The sequence below is a fragment of the Panulirus ornatus genome, chromosome 29 (genome assembly GCF_036320965.1).
Source record: "Panulirus ornatus isolate Po-2019 chromosome 29, ASM3632096v1, whole genome shotgun sequence".
Taxonomy (NCBI): Eukaryota; Metazoa; Arthropoda; class Malacostraca; order Decapoda; family Palinuridae; genus Panulirus; species Panulirus ornatus.
Genome location: NC_092252.1, coordinates 10,776,346 through 10,795,618, shown reverse-complemented (window position 1 = coordinate 10,795,618; position 19,273 = coordinate 10,776,346). Strand labels below are relative to the sequence as shown.

The 19,273-nt window shown below is 45.1% G+C and overlaps 3 protein-coding genes across 8 annotated transcripts in view; 1 reads left to right on the top strand and 2 right to left on the bottom strand.

The window, feature by feature from the left end:
- rg (A kinase anchor protein rugose) overlaps positions 1 to 19,273 on the top strand; it is a 662,216-nt gene that overhangs the window by 496,193 nt on the left and 146,750 nt on the right. The window lies entirely within an intron of this gene.
- LOC139758090 (protein mab-21-like) lies at positions 14,993 to 17,069 on the bottom strand. The gene has a single exon (XM_071679176.1). It carries the CDS (start codon positions 17,058 to 17,060, stop codon positions 15,960 to 15,962), a length of 1,101 nt encoding a protein of 366 aa, XP_071535277.1. The 5' UTR covers positions 17,061 to 17,069; the 3' UTR covers positions 14,993 to 15,959.
- Positions 17,546 to 18,934, bottom strand: LOC139758089 (putative nucleotidyltransferase MAB21L1). Its single transcript, XM_071679175.1, has one exon. It carries the CDS (start codon positions 18,669 to 18,671, stop codon positions 17,547 to 17,549), a length of 1,125 nt encoding a protein of 374 aa, XP_071535276.1. The 5' UTR covers positions 18,672 to 18,934; the 3' UTR covers position 17,546.

The window sequence follows — 19,273 nt, the reverse complement described above, 5'->3', positions numbered from 1 at the left end:
GTCATTGTATTAGTCTCTGTGTTGATATGTTGGTCTCTGCGTCATTTTATCCGACAGTACCTGTCTCGCACTGGTGTTACGTTATGTGATAGTGGTGTATCGAATGGCCACCATTTTGAGGTTACTGCAATACTATGGTTGTGTTGCATGGTAAGACACGGCTGAACAAGTTGCGTGTGTTGCAAGCTTATGAGGTTACTGCAGTACTGTGGTTGTGTTGCAAAGTAGTACACGGCTGGACAAGTTGCCTGTGTTGCAAGCTTCTGAGGTTACTGTAATACTATGATTGTGTTGCAAGGTGGTACACGGCTGGACAAGTTGCCTGTGTTGCAAGCTTCTGAGGTTACTGTAATAGTATGATTGTGTTGCAAGGTGATACACGGTTGGATATGTTGCGCGTGCTGAAAGCTGAAGGCATTGCAATACTTTGGTGTGGTGTTGTTGCAAGGCCACATCACGGGAAGAGTTCGGTAGTGTAATGTCTGCAACATCGTATTTTGGCTTGTTGCTCCGCTACGCTGAACTCTCTCTCTGCTCCTCCACAGCTCCTGCGCTTATCTCCGTCCCAGAGTCCCAACACGTTTTATCTATCCTCCACACCTCTCACACTATCCCCGGCCCAACACTTTTTATCTATCCTTTATCCCCCAACACTTATTCTCTAGCCCATATCCCGGATAGTCTTCTCCTGGCCATTTATCCCCTAACACTTATCTCTGGCGCTTATCCCCAGCACTTCTGTGGCCATTATCGTATGCATTTAACACTCCCTTAAGTAACAGCCTGGCCTAACACTTGGTGCCGAGTCGTGTGGCACTTGTCACTTAGTACTCATAACCCCCCCCCCCCCCTCCCTCCCCCTCGGCCGTACTTGCGGCATTATCTCGCCTGGATCTTGCTTGCGGCACTGTCTTCCCATGGCTTTAGTTGCGGCTCTGTCTTCCCTGGGCCCTACTTGCGACAGTGTCTCCCCTCGACTCTACTTGCGGCACTATGTTCTGTTGGACCTGCTTGCGCCACTCTTTCCCTTCGGCCCTACTTGCGGCAGTCTACCACCTGGGCCATACTTGCGGCACTATACCACCTTGGCCCTACTTGCGGCACTATACCACCTCGGCCCTACTTGCGGCACTGTCTCCCTCGGCCCTACTTGCGGAATTATCCCCCTCGGAATTATCCCTCCGGAAGTCTTGCCACTATTATTCAATAACGGACGGTCGTGTGTAAGTATAGTACTTAAACTTGTATAAGTATTCATATTGGTTTTGCTGGACGGCACGACCCTTGGGTATGACGCCCTGGCCTTTGGCCCTAACCCTAAAGGGTCAAAGGTCACGTGAAAGGTCCTACCGTCGTGTTCAAGGATCGTACCGTCGTGTTCAAGGATCATACCGTCGTGTTCAAGGATCGTATAGTCGTGTTCAAGGATCGTACCGTCGTGCTCAGGGATCATGCCGTCGTCGTGTTCAAGGATCGGACGGTCGTGCTCAGGGATCGTACGATCGTGCTATCATACCGTCGTGCTCAGGGATCGTACCGTCGTGCTCAGGGATCGTACCGTCATGCTCAGGGATCGTATCGTCGTGCTCAGGGATCGTATCGTCATGCTCAGGGATCGTACCGTCGTGTTCAGGGATCGTACCGTCATGCTCAGGGATCGTATCGTCATGCTCAGGGATCGTACCGTCGTGCTCAGGGATCGTATCGTCGTGCTCGGGGAACGTACCGTCGTGCTCAGGGAACGTACCGTCGTGCAGGTGATGTTCGGGAGAGCTTGGCTCTCGCCGTCGTCCGCAACTGCCATAAATAATCTTGGCATTTAACGCAGGAGTTAACCTTCTCTTTTCCCCCCATTTACACTTTTCATAAGTAAACTTGGCACTTGTCATCGTTAACAACGCACATAAGTAAACCTGGCACTTAAAACGAAAACGGCGTGCTCTTCACTGTACTTCAGGACTCTGTAAGTGAACTTGACACTTGGATTCATTCGAGTGCCACTTAAGGGGCCTACAGGTCAACCATCCAAACTACTTTTTTTTTACAAGTATTGTTTTTTTTATTGGTGTAACCAGGAAAAATACTTTTAATGACTCGACGAGGCAAATATACATCAGGGTTAAGTTGTGGAAGGTTGTACAACGGTGTATCAGGGTTATATGGTTGTAGAATTTTTTTGGGGAAAGGTACGTGTGAGAGTATATCAGAGGTGTTGGGTTGTAGAAGGTTATGGGTAGATACAATAGTTGTAGTTTGAGAGTAATGTTCATCTCTTCGGGAACAGATCAGAGAAAGGCGAGTACTGACTCACTGCATCGTGTGGTGTCCGAGTGTCAGGTCACCACACACGGTCAGCATGAAATGACGACAGGTCAGACTCTGCCGTGACCTGCACAAAAGTTGGTCAGACTCAGACATGACCTGGCGAGGGTCAGGGAAGACTAAGTATAGTAGCAGGTCACGCCGGTGTGACCTGTGAAGTTAGCTGGTCAAGACTCCGGCAAGACATGTAGGGTAGTACGTCAGTCACACTCTGACGTGACCTGTACAACAGCAGGTCCGACGCTAACATGACCAGTATAGCAGCAGGTCCTTCTCTGGCGTGACCTGTACAGTGGCAGCTTCCCGTGTGGTGTGAGGCTCGGCGCAGGGAGCACAGTCTGTCACACATATTCGTGATTGTTACGTTATATATATATATATATATATATATATATATATATATATATATATATATATATATATATATATATAAACAAACACAGAGTTGGTGTATCTTCTCCCTGCAGCGTAGCGAGTGTCGTGGAACAAATTACCAATTAATAGTCCAAAATGATTGTCCCCATTTCTTGACATATTTCAGTGTGCACATCCCATTATTGTTGCTGTGAACTCGGAATTTCGGATTTGCGTTATGTGCTAAAAATCCAATTAAAACGTCGTTTTTGACAAAACCGAAAACTAATTGTTCATCAAGCCCGGGCCAGTGCGAAAGCTTTGAAAAGAAAGTGCTATTAAATTCCATTTTCTGTGACGAGATGAAATTGAAGAAAACGTTGACCTCTTTCGGTCAGAGTGAATGATGTAAAAAAGAAAATTTACGTTGATATAACACAGAAGATGAATACTGTTATTAGTTGTTCGTATTTTAGATATTAAATCATTGTGAGGTAGTTATTAATGAGGTGGCAGCGGCGGTCAGTGTGCTGGCTGTTGTAATTAATGAGGTGGGCGTAGTAATTAATGAGATGGCTGTGGTAATTAAGATTTTCATTAATGTTTACCGTGTGGTGAGGTGTGGTAGTTCTGTGGATCAGGTGATGGGGAGTGGGGTGTGGGTGTCCAGGGTCACATGTACATGTATGTGACGAAATATATATATATATATATATATATATATATATATATATATATATATATATATATATATATATATATATATATATAATCGCCATTGCCCGCGTTAGCGAGATAGCGTTAAGAACAGACGACTGAGCCCTAGAGGGAATATCCTCACTTGGCCCCCTACTCTGTTCCTTCTCTTGTAGAATTAAAAACGAAGGACAGGATTTCCAGCCCCTGCTCCCTCCCTTTTTAGTCGCCTTCAACGACACAGAGAATACGTAGGGGCAGATGCTATTTTCCTGTGTGGCGGGTTGGCAATGGAATGGATGAAGGTAGTAAGTATGAATATGTACATGTGTATATATGTATATGTCTGTGTATGTATATGTATGTATACGTTGAAATTTATTTCTATGTATATGTGCGTGTGTGGGCGTTTATGTATATACTTGTGTATGTGGGTGGGTTGGACTATTCTTCGTCGGTTTCCTTGCGCTACCTCGCAGACGCGGGAGACGGCGGTTAAGTATAATATATATATATATATATATATATATATATATATATATATATATATATATATATATATATATTATCCAAGTGATCAGGACAAGGGAAATTGGGAAATAAGACTGATTAGAAAGAGATTACAGTGAGATATGAGAATGGTTACCTATAGACTGATAAAAGTAGATTGTAGAATAGATCGAAGTGAGGTGGGAGGACGATGAACAGGGCAGATAAGGGCAAGCTGTAAGATAGATAAGAGTATGATGCTATGGCGAGCGTTGAGTGTAGCTGGTGATGTAATTCTTAATGTGGTAGTGTGTGCATATGTGCGTGTGCGTGTAGAGTACTGTTTATGTGTTACGGGGAGAGAATATTCACTCTCCCGTTGTCCGTCTCTTATCCTTGTATATATGTACCATGTCTATACTCCTGTGTGTGTGTTTTGCACGCACACACACCAGCCTAAGCCAGCCCCGAGTAGAGGATGAACATCTGGTATTGCCTTTGGGCTGACCACCGCGCCCAGGACTCGAACGGCAGGGTTGACGGGTTTCCTTGCCTTGGAAACCGCCCGGCAGTCACCATACCTTTCTTTTCTTATCTCAAGCGATCTTTTCTCTCGTTGCGTTGCAAATGGCGGGTGACCAGAGCTGCCATTGTGTCCTTAGCTCACGCGACAGCCGTGGTTGGTTATTGTCTAAGCTAATCGCAAGAGGGTTTGTGTTGTGTTGGAACGTCACACGATTGGAACCTTATCATTCTGTCGGTACGCATTACTGATATTGTCTGTTGTGTCGTAAGTAAAAAGAGGTGGTTATCGTAACCGTGCGGTTTTGCACGCTTGTAGACTCGCTGCATAACGTGTTCTGTGATGTGAAACCCTAAGGACAGGAAAGGTTTACCATAGTTCCCTGCATGAAATTTTCTTGTTACGTATACCAGACTCGCGCTTGTCAATGTTTCCTGTAAACTCAGGCTTAATATATATATATATATATATATATATATATATATATATATATATATATATATATATATATATATATATATTTGAATGAATTACATTTTATGGAAAATTATATCAAATCGTAAGATTACTGCAGGGGCGTCTCGTGTTAGAAACACAAGGGATCTCTTGTGTCGTAACTGACATTAGGGAGTTCTTGTGTTGTCGGTAATATTTGGAGATTCTAGAGTATCTAACATTTGGGGATTCTCTTGTCAGCTGATATTATGGGATTCTTATCTCATTGTTTACATCCGGGGATTCTTCTGTCGCAACTAACATTTGGAGGATTCCTGTTTGTAGCTAACCTTAGGGTATTCTTATTCTGTCGTCAGTGTAGAATGATAAGGGATACCTTCGTACTCCTCACAACGATATGGCTGAGGTGCTCTGGGAAGCAGCCCTCAGGACCTCCGATGTTCACGAAAAGTTCACATAATTTTTGATACCAGAGGATCCCTGTCGACACTACCACAGGAGACCTGGCTATGATACCACAGGGGACCTGGTTGTGATACCACAGGGGACCTGGATGTGATACCACAGAGGACCTGGCTGTGATAACACAGGGGACATGGCTGTGATACCACAGGGGATCTGGTTGTGATACCAAAGGGGACCTGGCTGTCATACCACATGGGACCTGGTTGTGATACCACAGGGGACCTGATTGTGATAGCACAGGGGACCTGGTTGTGATACCACAGGGGACCTGATAGTGATATCTTAGGGTACCTGATTGTGATATCACAGGGGACCTGGTTGTGATAGCACACGGGACCTGGTTGTGATACCACATGGGACCTGAGTGAAAGAAGAAATATTACGATTTTTTTTTCCATCATGTATTACGAGTGATATTTTTTCCATGTTAACGTATTTTGTAAAGATGCGCTTTGTCATCGTTTCTGTGACACGTGGATCTCATTTTCTTTGACGATTATTCCTTCAAGGATTTCTTTGGTAGTTAATCTCATTCACTTTGCTGAATATTACCCAGAGTGTTCCATAGCTAAGTAATCTAGTTTACTTTGAAAAAAAGAAATTCTTGTTAGATGGACAGTTTTATAGTTTTCACACCACATTGCATAATGCTGTTCTTAATGCGTTCACGGCAGTGTGGGAGCGCACTGGTCGTATTCTGTTCTAAAATCGTTATTCCATGATTAACATCGTGTGACGGAACAGTATTGATAACCATGGCTGTTTATTACCCGTGTGTGATTCTTTGTAAAGAAAAGACAAAAAGGTAATTGGATAGATTGTGCTTCTAAGTGATTATGCTTTTTAAGTGTAACTTGAGGTGCTTGGAGTAATTCTCGTTCCTTGTGCATTTAAGTACGGCCGTTGCATGTGATGGCCTGGCCTTTGATGTGGCCCTTAAGCGTCAGGCCAAAGGCTAGGTCATCGTACTTAATTAAGGGTGGTGCCGTCGTGCTTGATCAAAGGTCGTACTGGCTGGACTTTACTGAACGTGTTGATGGTAGTCTTTCCAGAGTTTGAAACTTGAAAGATGTATGGTAATGGTGATAGCAACAGACCATACCATAGGCGATCGCTCGACCCATTCCATAGGCCATGGCCAGACCTTTCCTCGGCCATAGCCTCCCTTGGCCACACCTTCCCTCGGCTCGGCCTGAGCCTCCCATGGCCGTCACTTGACCTGCCACTTATCCACTTACTGGGCCACCACTAAGTGGTATCGTCGGATGGTTTTGGGGCGGGTAATTGCGGATAGCTGGGGCCAAGTGGTCATTACGTCGATGGCTTGTTTTATCGCCCCAACGCTCGCGTTGTACATCACACCCCCATCTCGGGACGCACTATGGAGTAAACCTCCAACAAGCCATACATGATATATTCTCCACACGCTATGTGGACCGTACGCTTTCTACGCTTTACGGACTGTAACTCTGTAAGCCAAACATTGAATGCGCCTTATGCTATATGGACCGTACAATTTTATGTTATACGCTATATAGGCGTAAAACGTATAAATTTCCCTCTCTAATCCATACATTATATGTGCCATGTGCTATACGGACCATGCCCTCTACAAGCGCTGCATGTTATGTGGACCTATTACAGTTTATAAGCTCAGCGCCATATGGGCCCATACCCTCTTTAAACCACTCGATTTATGACCCGTACGCACCATGGACTGTACCCTTTTATACACCATACCACCTATAAGCTATACGTAATATATCCGCCGGATCCTCTATGCGTCGTAACGTCTCTCACGGTAACTTCGTGGATGCCTTGCGAAAGGCGACGAGAGAAAGGCTCAGGATTATTACGGTGTATCACGTGCAGGGCGCCGCTGGACGCCTTGCCGACACAACACTGACCGCCGTCGAATCTGGACTTCGAGCGAGTCTCAGGTTCTACAGTGGCGCCTCACGGGGTGAGAACCTGCTCATGTTGCCAGACGATGGCTGTGGTGGCTGCTTGTTCGTGAGGCTAACACACGCACAAACACCCACTGCTTACGACTAGATTATGATCAGAGGTGAGGGGTAGCGCGTGGCGCTCACTGCCGGGAAATCTTCAGTGTTGTGAAGAGCCGGTCGTGTGAGTTACGTGTTGTGAAGTGTTATGTGGGAGACGGAGAGCTTCTCTGTTTGGGGACTGAACGTCAGCAGCCCATGGGTGGGTGAGGAGGAAGAAGGGACTGCAACAAAAGCCAATGGAGTGATTCTTGACAACCACTGGAGTGAGAGGGGGAAAGAGAGAGTACCTACTGAACTACCTAAGACGACATTTTGCAGAGAGAGAGAGAGAGAGAGAGTATGGGTGTAGGGAAGAGAGAGTGAAGGAGTTGAGTAGGGGGACATATAAACACAACCAATCACTGATCGTAACGTTGTTGAGATTATCAGTATTTTATCTAGCACGCTTTGCTAATTATTGTAGCTATTGATTACTTGATCCGGCAAGCCATTGTGCTTTAGTTGTTGGAATAGGGGGGTATTATGTATTTACAAGCTCTGCATGTATACATTATACGTAAAAGATACTATAGCGGGAGTGATATAGATGATAGTATCGTGTACATTGCTATAATCTATGCTTAACATCATGTGCTCTACTATAATGTAACATGGGCCACATTTCTAGCGCTATGTTCTTTGGTCAGTTATATAGATGCTGTTTTTATGTACTCGGCCCTGTATTTAGTGCTGTAGTATGTAGACAATCTGTAGTCAGCTACGTCCCAGATGCTGTAGGCTTTTGTCATCTGCATGTCTTGTGCTACTGTCTGTTGTCAGCTACATGTCTAGATCTGTAGTCTGTCGTCAGCTACATGTATAGTGCTATTGTCTGTAGTCAGCCACATGTCTGGTGCTATAGTCTGTATAGTCAGCCACATGTCTAGTGTTATGGTCTGTTGTGATCCACATTTCTAGCGCTATATTCTGTAAAGTCAGCAACATGTCTAGTCCTATAACCTGTATAGTCAGACGCATTTGTAGTGCTATAGACTGTAGTCAGCCACATGTCTAGTGCTATAGACTGTAGTCAGCCTCATGACTAACGCTATTGACTGTTGTCAGCCTCATGACTAGCGCTATAATCAGTTAATTCAGCCACGTCTCGTGCTTTAGTCTGTAAAATGAGCCACATATCTCGTACCATAGTCTGTGTAGTCAGCCACATGTCTAGTTTTATAGTCTTTTGTTTCCCACATGTCTGGTGCTATAGTGTATAGCCATCCGCATGTCTAGTGCTATAGTCTGTACTTAGTTGCTGTCAATCACATATCTAGTGCCATAGTCTGTAGTCAACCATTTGTCTAGCGCTGTAATCTGTTTTCAGCCACATGTCTAGTGTTATAATCTGTTGTCAGCCACATGTCTGGTGCTGTAGTCTGTAGTAAGCTTGTGTAGATTGTATTTTCTCTGCCTCAGGTTGTGGGTTTTATATCCTCTGCCTCAGACTGCTGTATGGGGTTATATATCCTGAGCCACACGTTGTGTTTTGTGTTTATTTCCTCTGCATCAAATTGTTGTGTTTGTGTTTATTATTTCAATTTGTCTCTTGTTAGTATTTATGATTTACCTTTGAATAGGTGACGGTGAATATTATCATCTCGCATCATCCTACATCTTCAGCCATTTCTCGTGCGGCCATTTCTTAAACTTTTTTTTGTTGAGTTTAATTTCCACAAGGACCGTGCTTAGGTTTCCGTTCATTTGGCCGACTTGTTTATAAAAATTTAGAAAAATAACTCAAAGAAAAGATACTCCAGTCGTGGGAAAGAACAATGAACTTAATAGTTATTTTAAACTTCCGACAGTATTGTAACAATGTTAGACTCTAAACACCCCCCTTCCCACCCCCCAGCAGCAGGTTATTACCACAATACCCTCCAGTCACACGAAGATATCTCAATCCCCTGCAAGAGCAGGTGATTACCGCCATAAACTCCCCCAAGCAGTAACTTAATTCCATATTCTTTAGTTGGCAAGTTGTCTCCCTCAGATCCTTCAGTAGCAAAGTATTACTTGAGTGTAACCCAGATGCAAGGTACATCTTCCATACCTTCCTGTAACACGTTGATATACCCTCCTGTAACACTTTGGTATACCCTACAGTTACACATTGATATACTCTCCAGTAACACGTTAATATACCCTCTAGTGACATGTTAATATACCCTCTAAAACGCGTTAGTGAGGCTGTAACACGTTGATATCCCCTCTAGTAACACGTTAATATACCCTTTAGTAACACGATAATATACCCACTAGTAACACGTTAATATACCCTCCAGTAACACTTTAATATACCCTATAATAACATGAATATACCCTCTAGTAACATTTTAACATACCCTTCAGTAACACTTTAGTATTTCCATAACCCTACAAGTTATTTCCACACGCCACAATGACCTAGGTGTTACCTCCTCGACCTCCAGTATGAGTAGATGATCAAGTCACGTAATATTTGTAATGTATCTAAACGACCGTCATGGGAATGTACTAGATATTCATGCGTTCTACTACGAAAACTTCGGTCGTTTAGATTTTGAACAAACTTTTCTGTGATTTTTTTGTTTTATCTTCATCAGTGTTAACGTGAAAGGCGCGTCACGTGAAATATGCTATGCGGTTTGATTTTCTGGCGCGCTAAGCATGACGCTCATTTTCGCATACATGCTCCCAATTAGTCCTTCCTTCACACGCTCGTCCATAGACACATTCGTGCGTGGGGTGTTCCGTCTGTCGTGGGTTCGGGTCATTCGTCATGGAAACCTTCTTCGTCTCCCCAGTCCCCACGTACAGTCTCCATCTGTGGAAACTCCCTTATAATGAAACAGATAACCTCTCATTGGACCATCAAGTCGCCTGTCATCTGTCTCCTTAGATGCATCTCGACACCACACACACACACACACACACACACACACACACACACACACACACACACACACACACACACTCCTCCATCAGTGACAAACATCTAGGGATGCGGCTACTGTAAGAGCGCGACCTCCTGAACGCCCCTCGGCACTCGATCCCAGTGTTTATCATCATTAAAGACACTGAGGGAAGTCTTCCCACCGTAGATTAGCTGTGAAGGTTCCGTGGGATGAGTGCCAAGTGGGAAGTAACTATCTTGGCCCTGACAGCACCTTCCAATATATGCCTTCTTCAATACATTGTGTTCCCTTCAGTTGAGGAATATATATATATATATATATATATATATATATATATATATATATATATATATATATATATATATTCATTTATGTATTTCATACATTTTTCTCCATTTCCCGTGTCAGCGATTAGAACAGAGGACTGAGCCTTAGAGGGAATATCCTCACTTGGCCCTCTTCTCTGTTCCTTCTTTTGAAAAATTAAAAGCGGGAGGGAAGGATATCCAGCCCCCTGCTCCCATATATATATATATATATATATATATATATATATATATATATATATATATATATATATATATGACGGGGGACTCCGCTTGCATGAGGTTACACCGCATTGAAAAGACACCTTTGGTGAGGCTGGATCATTGTCAGTTGACGAAACGAGTCCAGTTTCGGTAAGGAACACCTCTTGCTTCAGAGGAGTCCATCTGTCTCTGCTACTGGGTGTAACACAACCTTGGACAACAGGAGCCCTTGGAAATGGGGTCTTAGTGTAAGCCCAGGAGCCTTTCAGCATATATATATATATATATATATATATATATATATATATATATATATATATATATATATGTACACACACACACGTTGAATGATTCATGTAAACTTCTAATTTACATGCAAAATGAATACGGTTTGTCCCTAATTATCCGGAGAAGGATGTGTGCGGTATGACGAGTTTAAAATCACATTGCATATGTAAAAGGTAACTGCTTTGCGTTTAGAGTACAGGAGAAAAATTGTGAACACACACACACACACTCGACGTGGTTAAGACAGTGGTGGAAAATGGAAAATTGGTAATTGTTGATAAAGAATGTTTTGTTATGAAAACAATATTATTCATTTGGAACTTCATCTTGATATGAATAATTTTTAAGATGTGTTCTTTTATCATATTACGTGACCATATATATTTTTAAGAAAAGATAGATTATCGCGATCATATCATGTACTGCAATGCTTTGCTTTTTAAACTTCATGCACTTACTAAAGTAACTTGACAGTTTGATTACATGTTCGAGATAACGAGTTTTGCATCTGAAAATTTCGACTACGCGAGAAGGAAAAAGATATAATTATGATTTAGGTAAAAATAGTGTACATATGTATCGTACAGTAAGACAATCCGTTGCATTGTCAGTAATCATTCAGCCACGCAATCCGACAACACCAACGGTGCTGGACGCTGCAGACAAGGGTTCGAATTCTAATAGTTCAGTGATGTTAACGGGTGAGAAAAAGTCCTCCATGCTCCGGGCAAGGTGTTTTATAAACTTGGGTCGCTGTTGTATGCCCCCATCTCTCGTAAACTAAAGAAAATTAAGCAGTGTAGTGTAAGGCTTGACTACGGGGATTTCACAGGATAAAGATTTAACTGATAACAACGGGGGAGAGAGAGAAAGAGTACTTTGGCATATCAAAGACATAGTGGCAAGCTTTGACAGTTTCGAGTTGAAGCTTGGAGTTGTAAACGTAAAGTGATGTAAACTTTGGATAGTGTTATAAACTTGCTTTTACAGAGTTAGGTCCCGAGGTGGGGATTTTGTCATACGTTGTGTCAAGCTCCAAGACTTGATATCAATCCATGACTCGTTATTTAAGACAGAAAACAGATGCCACAAACTTTCTGTGGTGTAACAAGATTAAGTTATGCTGTTTTAGTATTTTGGTTGTTTACGAGAATTGAGACAGTTGTCTTCAAGCTTAAGACTGCATTACAGGTAACCTTGAACCACTCATGAATTTTGGGGAAGTTTTGGGATCATGAGAGAACGTTGTAAATTTTAGACGTCATATTTGCTCTAGTTTGTCAGCTTTGTCGTTATTGGGATCTTGGAACGGTGATGTACGCTGACGATGCGTTGTTGTAAAATGAAGACAGAAAGCTGTAGACTTACCTTCATATCGACACTTTTAATCTCAAGTTACTTGAAGTTAGGTACTATGTTTCACGTGTAAACATTTTTGTTATACTAATTTCAAAAATGATTTGATTTTAATACAGCAGTTAGCTTGAAGCAGAAGACGTTTGGATTTTCCCGTAGCAGTAAGTAATCGGTTGTTGCCGCAAGATGTTTGAATACGGTATATTCTCAGAACGCTGTGTGTGTGTGTTTGGCTCCAGAAAAAAAGAAAAAAAAAAACTTCGGGGCGGTCGCAAGAAGTGGCAAAATAGTGGAATGGAACGCAGGTGGAACAGAACCGATAAGTTTCATTCCATTGAGGGTACTGTTGGCAAGTTGGTTTACTTGCGTCTAAGTGGAATAATTCAGAATTCTTATTACTTTCTGTGATTACTACATATCACGTAATTAGTATTTTCCCCCTCATATATATATATATATATATATATATATATATATATATATATATATATATATATATATATATATATATATATATCTTTCTTTCATACTATTCGCCATTTCCCGCGTTAGCAAGGTAGCGTTAAGAACAGAGGACTGGGCCTCTGAGGGAATATATAATGAAAACTGAGTGTGGGTTATGAAAAGAATTAAACTACATTTTTTTTTCTTTATGTTTTAGAAATTTTGCTTTTTATGTCATTGTGATCTTGAGCATTACAAATATTAATTTTGTATATATATATATATATATATATATATATATATATATATATATATATATATATATGTATAATGTTGATAATTTCCCGTGCAAATTTTTCTCTCTCTCCCATGGAAACCAAAATATTTACTTAAGAGTTCATCGATATGCTTCTGAAAAGTTTGAGCCATCGTCTCTGTAAGGTGTTAGAACATTTAGCTTTGAGCAGCCTTTTCAGATGTTAGTATGTCCTTCTTACTGGCGAGTGTGGAGTGTCTCACTCTAGTGTTTGTGCAAGGGATATTCACTAGAGCTAGTGTGTTAAGGGTCTTTCACTAAAGCCTGTCAAAAGAGGAGGAGTTATCGTATTAGTGACTGTGTAGACGGTCTTTTACGTCAACGTTTGTGTAAGGACCTTTTACAACGGCGTGGGTGTGTGTATGTAGGGTTTTTCACAACAACGCGTGTGTAGGAGGTCTTTCACAAGAGCTTGTTGGTAGGGGTCTTACGCGAGCTGTTTTGTTTGGGGCCATATACACGAGCTGTTGTGTAGAGGTTTTTCACAGAAACTTTTACGTAGACTTCAACATGGCGTGTCCTTAGGTCGCTCACTGCAGCGAGTATTGATCATTTACAGCATTGAAGGTTCAGTGAGTTTTCATGGAAGAGAGTCTTTGTAATGCGCGATTTTTGGAGTGAAAGGGAGCAGCATTGTCCATAGGAAATGTTATTTAAATTTAACCTACAACCTTTTTTTATAATCATTAATCCTATAAGGCACTAGTGATTGATTAAACTGCAATTAACGATGATAGTTTCGTTGATATGAATTTTACTTTGAACTATGTAAAAGAGGCAAAAACAAAAAAAAAAATGAAACATGATTTTTCCAAGAAAACGAGAATGTCATGACGTGGTACCCCATGGGGTAGTAGAGTGGCTTTCATGCGGAGTATTTGATTGCCTCGGGTACCGCCAGGTCTATCAGACTGTGGAAATGATCAAGGTTTTTCGCCTCTGCGTGTTTGGCTGTCTACCGGCTGATCTGCCTCGTCTTACGCGTCCTTATTCGCATACAAAAGCAAACATGGATGGAGGCACACACACACACACACACACACACACACTCATATATACTAAAAGCATAATTTTACAAAGGTGACAGACATAACTGTTGAAGAAGAAAGATTATCTATCACTGTCCACATCGCCGTTGCTGGAGGCAGTACAGTACATCTCGTCACGGTCGACGGCTTCCTGACTAACATCTTAAAAACCAAAAATCCTACCGAGGTAAAGATGCCTTCCCACCGTTACGTAATATTATAACCTGCCGCTGCCGCTGCATCCAGTGTCTTAGCAGTTTCAACCGTAACGCTTGCCAGGGTCTATATCTCCAACAGCACTTCACGACCGGGTCCCCTAAATTTGTTATAATTACCTGGTCATAGTTAATATATGATTAACGAATTTTTACCATCGGCTTTCGTAGATATACCCTTTGAAAATTTTATTGAAATTATAATTCATATATATATATATATATATATATATATATATATATATATATATATATATATATATATATGTTTGTAATTTCAAAGATATTTATGGAAACTGAATTATTTGTTTGTGAATATTCTGTACTATAGCGAGCATTATATATTGTTACAAATATATCATGTTATATAATACTTTTTTGTTTATATGCTGCATGATTTCACTGTAGTTTCGTGCCTGTGGTTTTCACCCATAGAATGCATGAGTCAATATCTGGGATCTTTCCTGTATCATGTGTTCACATGGTTCATGAATGCAATTCAAGGTAATTAGTTCTACGTTGAAATGGGACAGAGTTGTTTCTCGGTTAAATGAAAAATCTGGAGTTCTATCTTAGCCTGTATTTAACAAAGGTTCTACATGGTTGTACAGTCAATAAATAAGGGAATGAGTGAGTGAGGGCAGGTGCGCTGGGCCGGGCAGGACGCCGCCCTACCAGACACAGTCTCATTGCTAAGTACACGACAGTCCGGGGATCCTCAACAGCTTAGCTAACACTTGACGTGGCAAGAATTACCTAAACTCACACTAGTAATGTCAGTTAGAACTAGGATTACATTGTAATAAAATAACAATTCAGAATTTTCTACGTCACTAAGCAAAGAAAATAAAGTCAATGGATGACTATAAAATAGATCTGCACCTAGACATTGAGGAATTGATAGTTTATTTTTTTTAATAGGCGTTAACGCTGGCGTGAGGGTGAGTTATATGGGGGGGGCCTAGGGCCCGGGAGGAGTGTGGTGAAGTCCTCACTACTTACACTCCGTCTAGTGGCTCTCACAGTTCATGTAGGGTGAAGTAGGCAGTTCCGTGTGGCGGGACCAGGCCGGGCCGGGGCCCCGGCCACCTCGCTGACACTTCTCTCTCTCTCATAAGCTTGGGAGTCCTCAGCAGCACCCGTGCCTCTCCCTCCAAACACTGACACACCAACACTTGTCAGGCCTAGTTACTAGAGCATCATTAATTTGACCAGAGAGACTATGTACACATTACTACACAAAACACTTATCACAGCTGTAATAAAATGAGCACCGCGGCGGAACGCAGTGCTTATAAATAATTATAATATATATATGCAAGTATTTTCGCGAACTAGAAGCCACTGGTATAGACATTTTCCTCGCGTGGTAGGAGCATCGTCAGCACTAAGGTTTGGCACAGAGTTTATATACATTATATACACAGTAGCAGTAGCACCTGCATGCCTCCTGTGCCCACGTACCCGATAACATCTGTCCTTCTCTCGCCGGCGGGCGGCCGCTTGGTGACCGGGCAGCAGGCCGACCGTCCTCACAGCTTCTCCAGGCTCTTCGAGTTCGTGAGGAGCTCGCGGGTCAGTCTCCAGGCCTGCTTGGCTGCCGATTCTAACGCAGGAGGCGAGGCACCCCGAAGGAGGTTGATGTTAGGGAGGAAGTAGTGCGGGCATCGACGGCACTGGAGGCAAGTGATGAGCTGCAGTAGGATGCCCACCAAACGGTCTCCTAGCGCTCCTTCCTCCCACTCTGCCTCCCTCGGGTGCTTCTCACACTCGTACAGCATGAGGGTCTTGACCGCGTAGGCCGGTACTGGGTCTCCAGGCAGGTCCAGGTGGCGATCCCGCAGCGTCTTCAGGATAGCTAGGCACCGCTTGCGGGAGGCACCGTACAGAAGACGGTTCTCAGCATCGTTGAAGGACAACACCCAGGCATCGCCCTCAAGACCGGCCCCGTTCCTACCGGCACAGCCGGTGCTCTCCTTACTGAGCAGGTCGAAGCCCTCTGTCTTAACTTCGGCCACCAGGCTAGGGGGCGGCCAGGGCACGTGCGGCGAGGGCCAGTGGGCGGCCGAACGAGGCCAAACGCCCGAGCATTTGAAAGCTGGTGTGATCTGCACCACATAGCGGTCCCGCACCCGTAGCCTCACCTCGCTTGTGTCGCCAACCATCCTGACGGAGTCGCGGTAGCTACACTTGTCGATAGACTGTGCCACCAGGGTATGGAGTCTCGACCTCATCTTTCTTGCGGACAGGTAGCCAGAGGCGGTGATGAACTCCACCCACAGGGACATGGAGCGTTTCCGACCGTCGCTGAGCTTGAGCACCGCGCTCCCAGGGATGCTCCCGTCGTCAACAAAATTAAATTCTCCCATCTGATTGAGGTAGAGTATCGCCTCGAATTCTGTGGGCGAGACGACATTTAGCCCCTCGAAGCGGCCGTTGACCTCTGACAGGGATGAAATGACCCGCGGCTCTTGTACCTCGACTTCCTTCAGAACATCTTGCACGACCTTGACCACTTCCCGCAGCGTCTTTGCAACAGCTGCCCGGCGGGCGGCCACTCGCTCGCTCGAGTATTTGTTTACCTGGTACAGCATGCGTGACTGGGCACCCTGCATGTCCGCCGGTACCAGCATCCCCGCGCCCTCCGTCTGGCCCCTTCCACCGGGTACAGCAGGAGTGGAACTTATAGAAACAGTGTCGACTTTGGTAGGAGTTGATACCAGAGCCAAGTGAAGGTAGCGGGGGGCACGTGACGGTGGCACCTGCCTGGCACTCGATGCAACGGGACTTCCTCGCAACCTTGCGCTGCTAATTACTGATGCGTGAGTTGCGCCTGCAGGAGATGCAATGTGGGCGGAGCCGATGGGCCGCGCGCCGCCCACTGCCCCGCCCTGGTGTCACGGCGCCGCGGTAGGAGCAGGACAGCGACAGGACATCCATCTTGCCGGCCGTCAGGACCCGCGACCTGCCCTGGCACAGGTCGATCGATGACCCTCTGACTGTTGTCACGCGGTGACTGCCTCAGGTACTTGTTACAGGAGGTTGACTGACTGACTTGACTGTCCGCCAACAGCGACGGTTTGACAGACCTTTTTTTTTTTTTTGGTAGTATTAGGGCATTAGCACTGTTGTAGGTATTCTGTTCTGGTGAGTAGATCGCGGGTGAGGCGCCACGTCTGGGAGGCACCCTGGATGAGGCTTTGTCGAGGAGAGCCGCGGAAGAGGTCCACCTGGGGCAGGAAGTAATGAGGACACCTGCGACACAGCAGACATGATATGAGCTGCAGGAGGATGCCGTTGATGCGGTCACCCATGCTAAGGGTGTCCCATTCCCACTCGTGCGGGTGTTTCTCGCATTCGTACAACACTAGCGTCTTCAGCACATACGAAGTAACGGGATTACCAGGCAGGTCCAGGTGCCTGTCTCGTAGGGTCTTGAGGATGGAGAGGCACTTCTTGCGGCACCCTTGGGTGAGGAGCCTGTCCTCAGCCTCTATGAACACCATCACCCAGGTATCGCCCTCAGCTGTAATGGCAGCATCTTGCTTCTCCTTGTCCTTGTCTCGTGCGAGGTGGGAACAGTCGCGGGAGACTAGTGTGAACCCGGACATCTTGACCTCTGCTGCCAGCTCGACCCCGGGCCAGGGCAGGGACAGCTCGGGCCAGTGGGCAGCCGACCTGGGCCAGATGCCATAACACTTGAAAGCGAGAGTGAGCTCGAGGGTGTAGGTGTCCCGGATCCTGACGCGAACCTCCGAGGTGCCGCCCACCATCCTCAGCTGGTCGCGGTACTGGGACTTCTCCACCGCTTGGGCAACCAACGTCTGGAAGCGGGCACGCATCTTTCGCGAGGACAGGTAACCCGAAGCGGTGATGAACTCTACCCATAGCGACATTGACCGCTTCCGACCGTCACTGAGCTTGAGCACGGCACTTCCGGGCACGGTTCCGTCGTCCACCAGGTTGAACTCTCCCATTTGATTGAGGTAAATGGTGACCTGGTACTCGCTGGGGGAGAGGATTTGGAGGCCCTCCCAGCGGCCGCCGGCCTGGGAGAGCGTGGAGAGGCAACGCGGCTCCTGCGCTTCCACATGTTTCATGAGATCGTGTGCCACCTGCACCACCTCCTCCACCCGCTTGCTCACGATCATACGCCGCTTGGACACCTGCTCGGCGTAGAACTGTTCGAGGGCGGCCACCAGCTTCCCTGAGCCGCTGGAGACACCGTCGCTGGGCACCAACATGGTATCTGGTACTCTGTCTCCGCCGCACACACACACACACACAATATTCTGCTGGCGAGCGTCACAAGTGGGCCGAGCAGGGCAGCGGCATGTAACTTATTCCAGCAGGCTTCACGAGGCGCTGCTTACAACTCCCTCGCACACAGTTAGGATCGAAAACTTGATTTGGGGCTTAAATCTCCGTGAGTAATTACTATATAATATCCATTTAGTTCACTGATAAGTTGGCTCCTCTAAACTACGACTTCGTCTGTTCCCTATCCTTGGGATCTACTGGCTATGGGTGACGTCAAAGACGAACCTTCTCTCCATTGGCCAACGCGCGGTGGGCGGTGCGATCGATAATCCAGAGCGAGGAAACGCGCCGCCATTGGCCCTTGGGTTTCATGGTGGGATGGGCAACGCCCCTGCTGGGCTGTGGTTGGTCCGGGGCCCGTACGAGCCGGCGAATGCCAAGAGTGATTAGTTGTGAATCGTTGACGAGTTGACAGAAGTTGCGCCTCGCCCCTCCCCCTCTTGAGAAGTGCCCCGTGATCTGGGACGCTCGCCGCCTCACACGTAAATTAATAGACTATCCGGTCAAACAAAGGAGGACAAGGCCC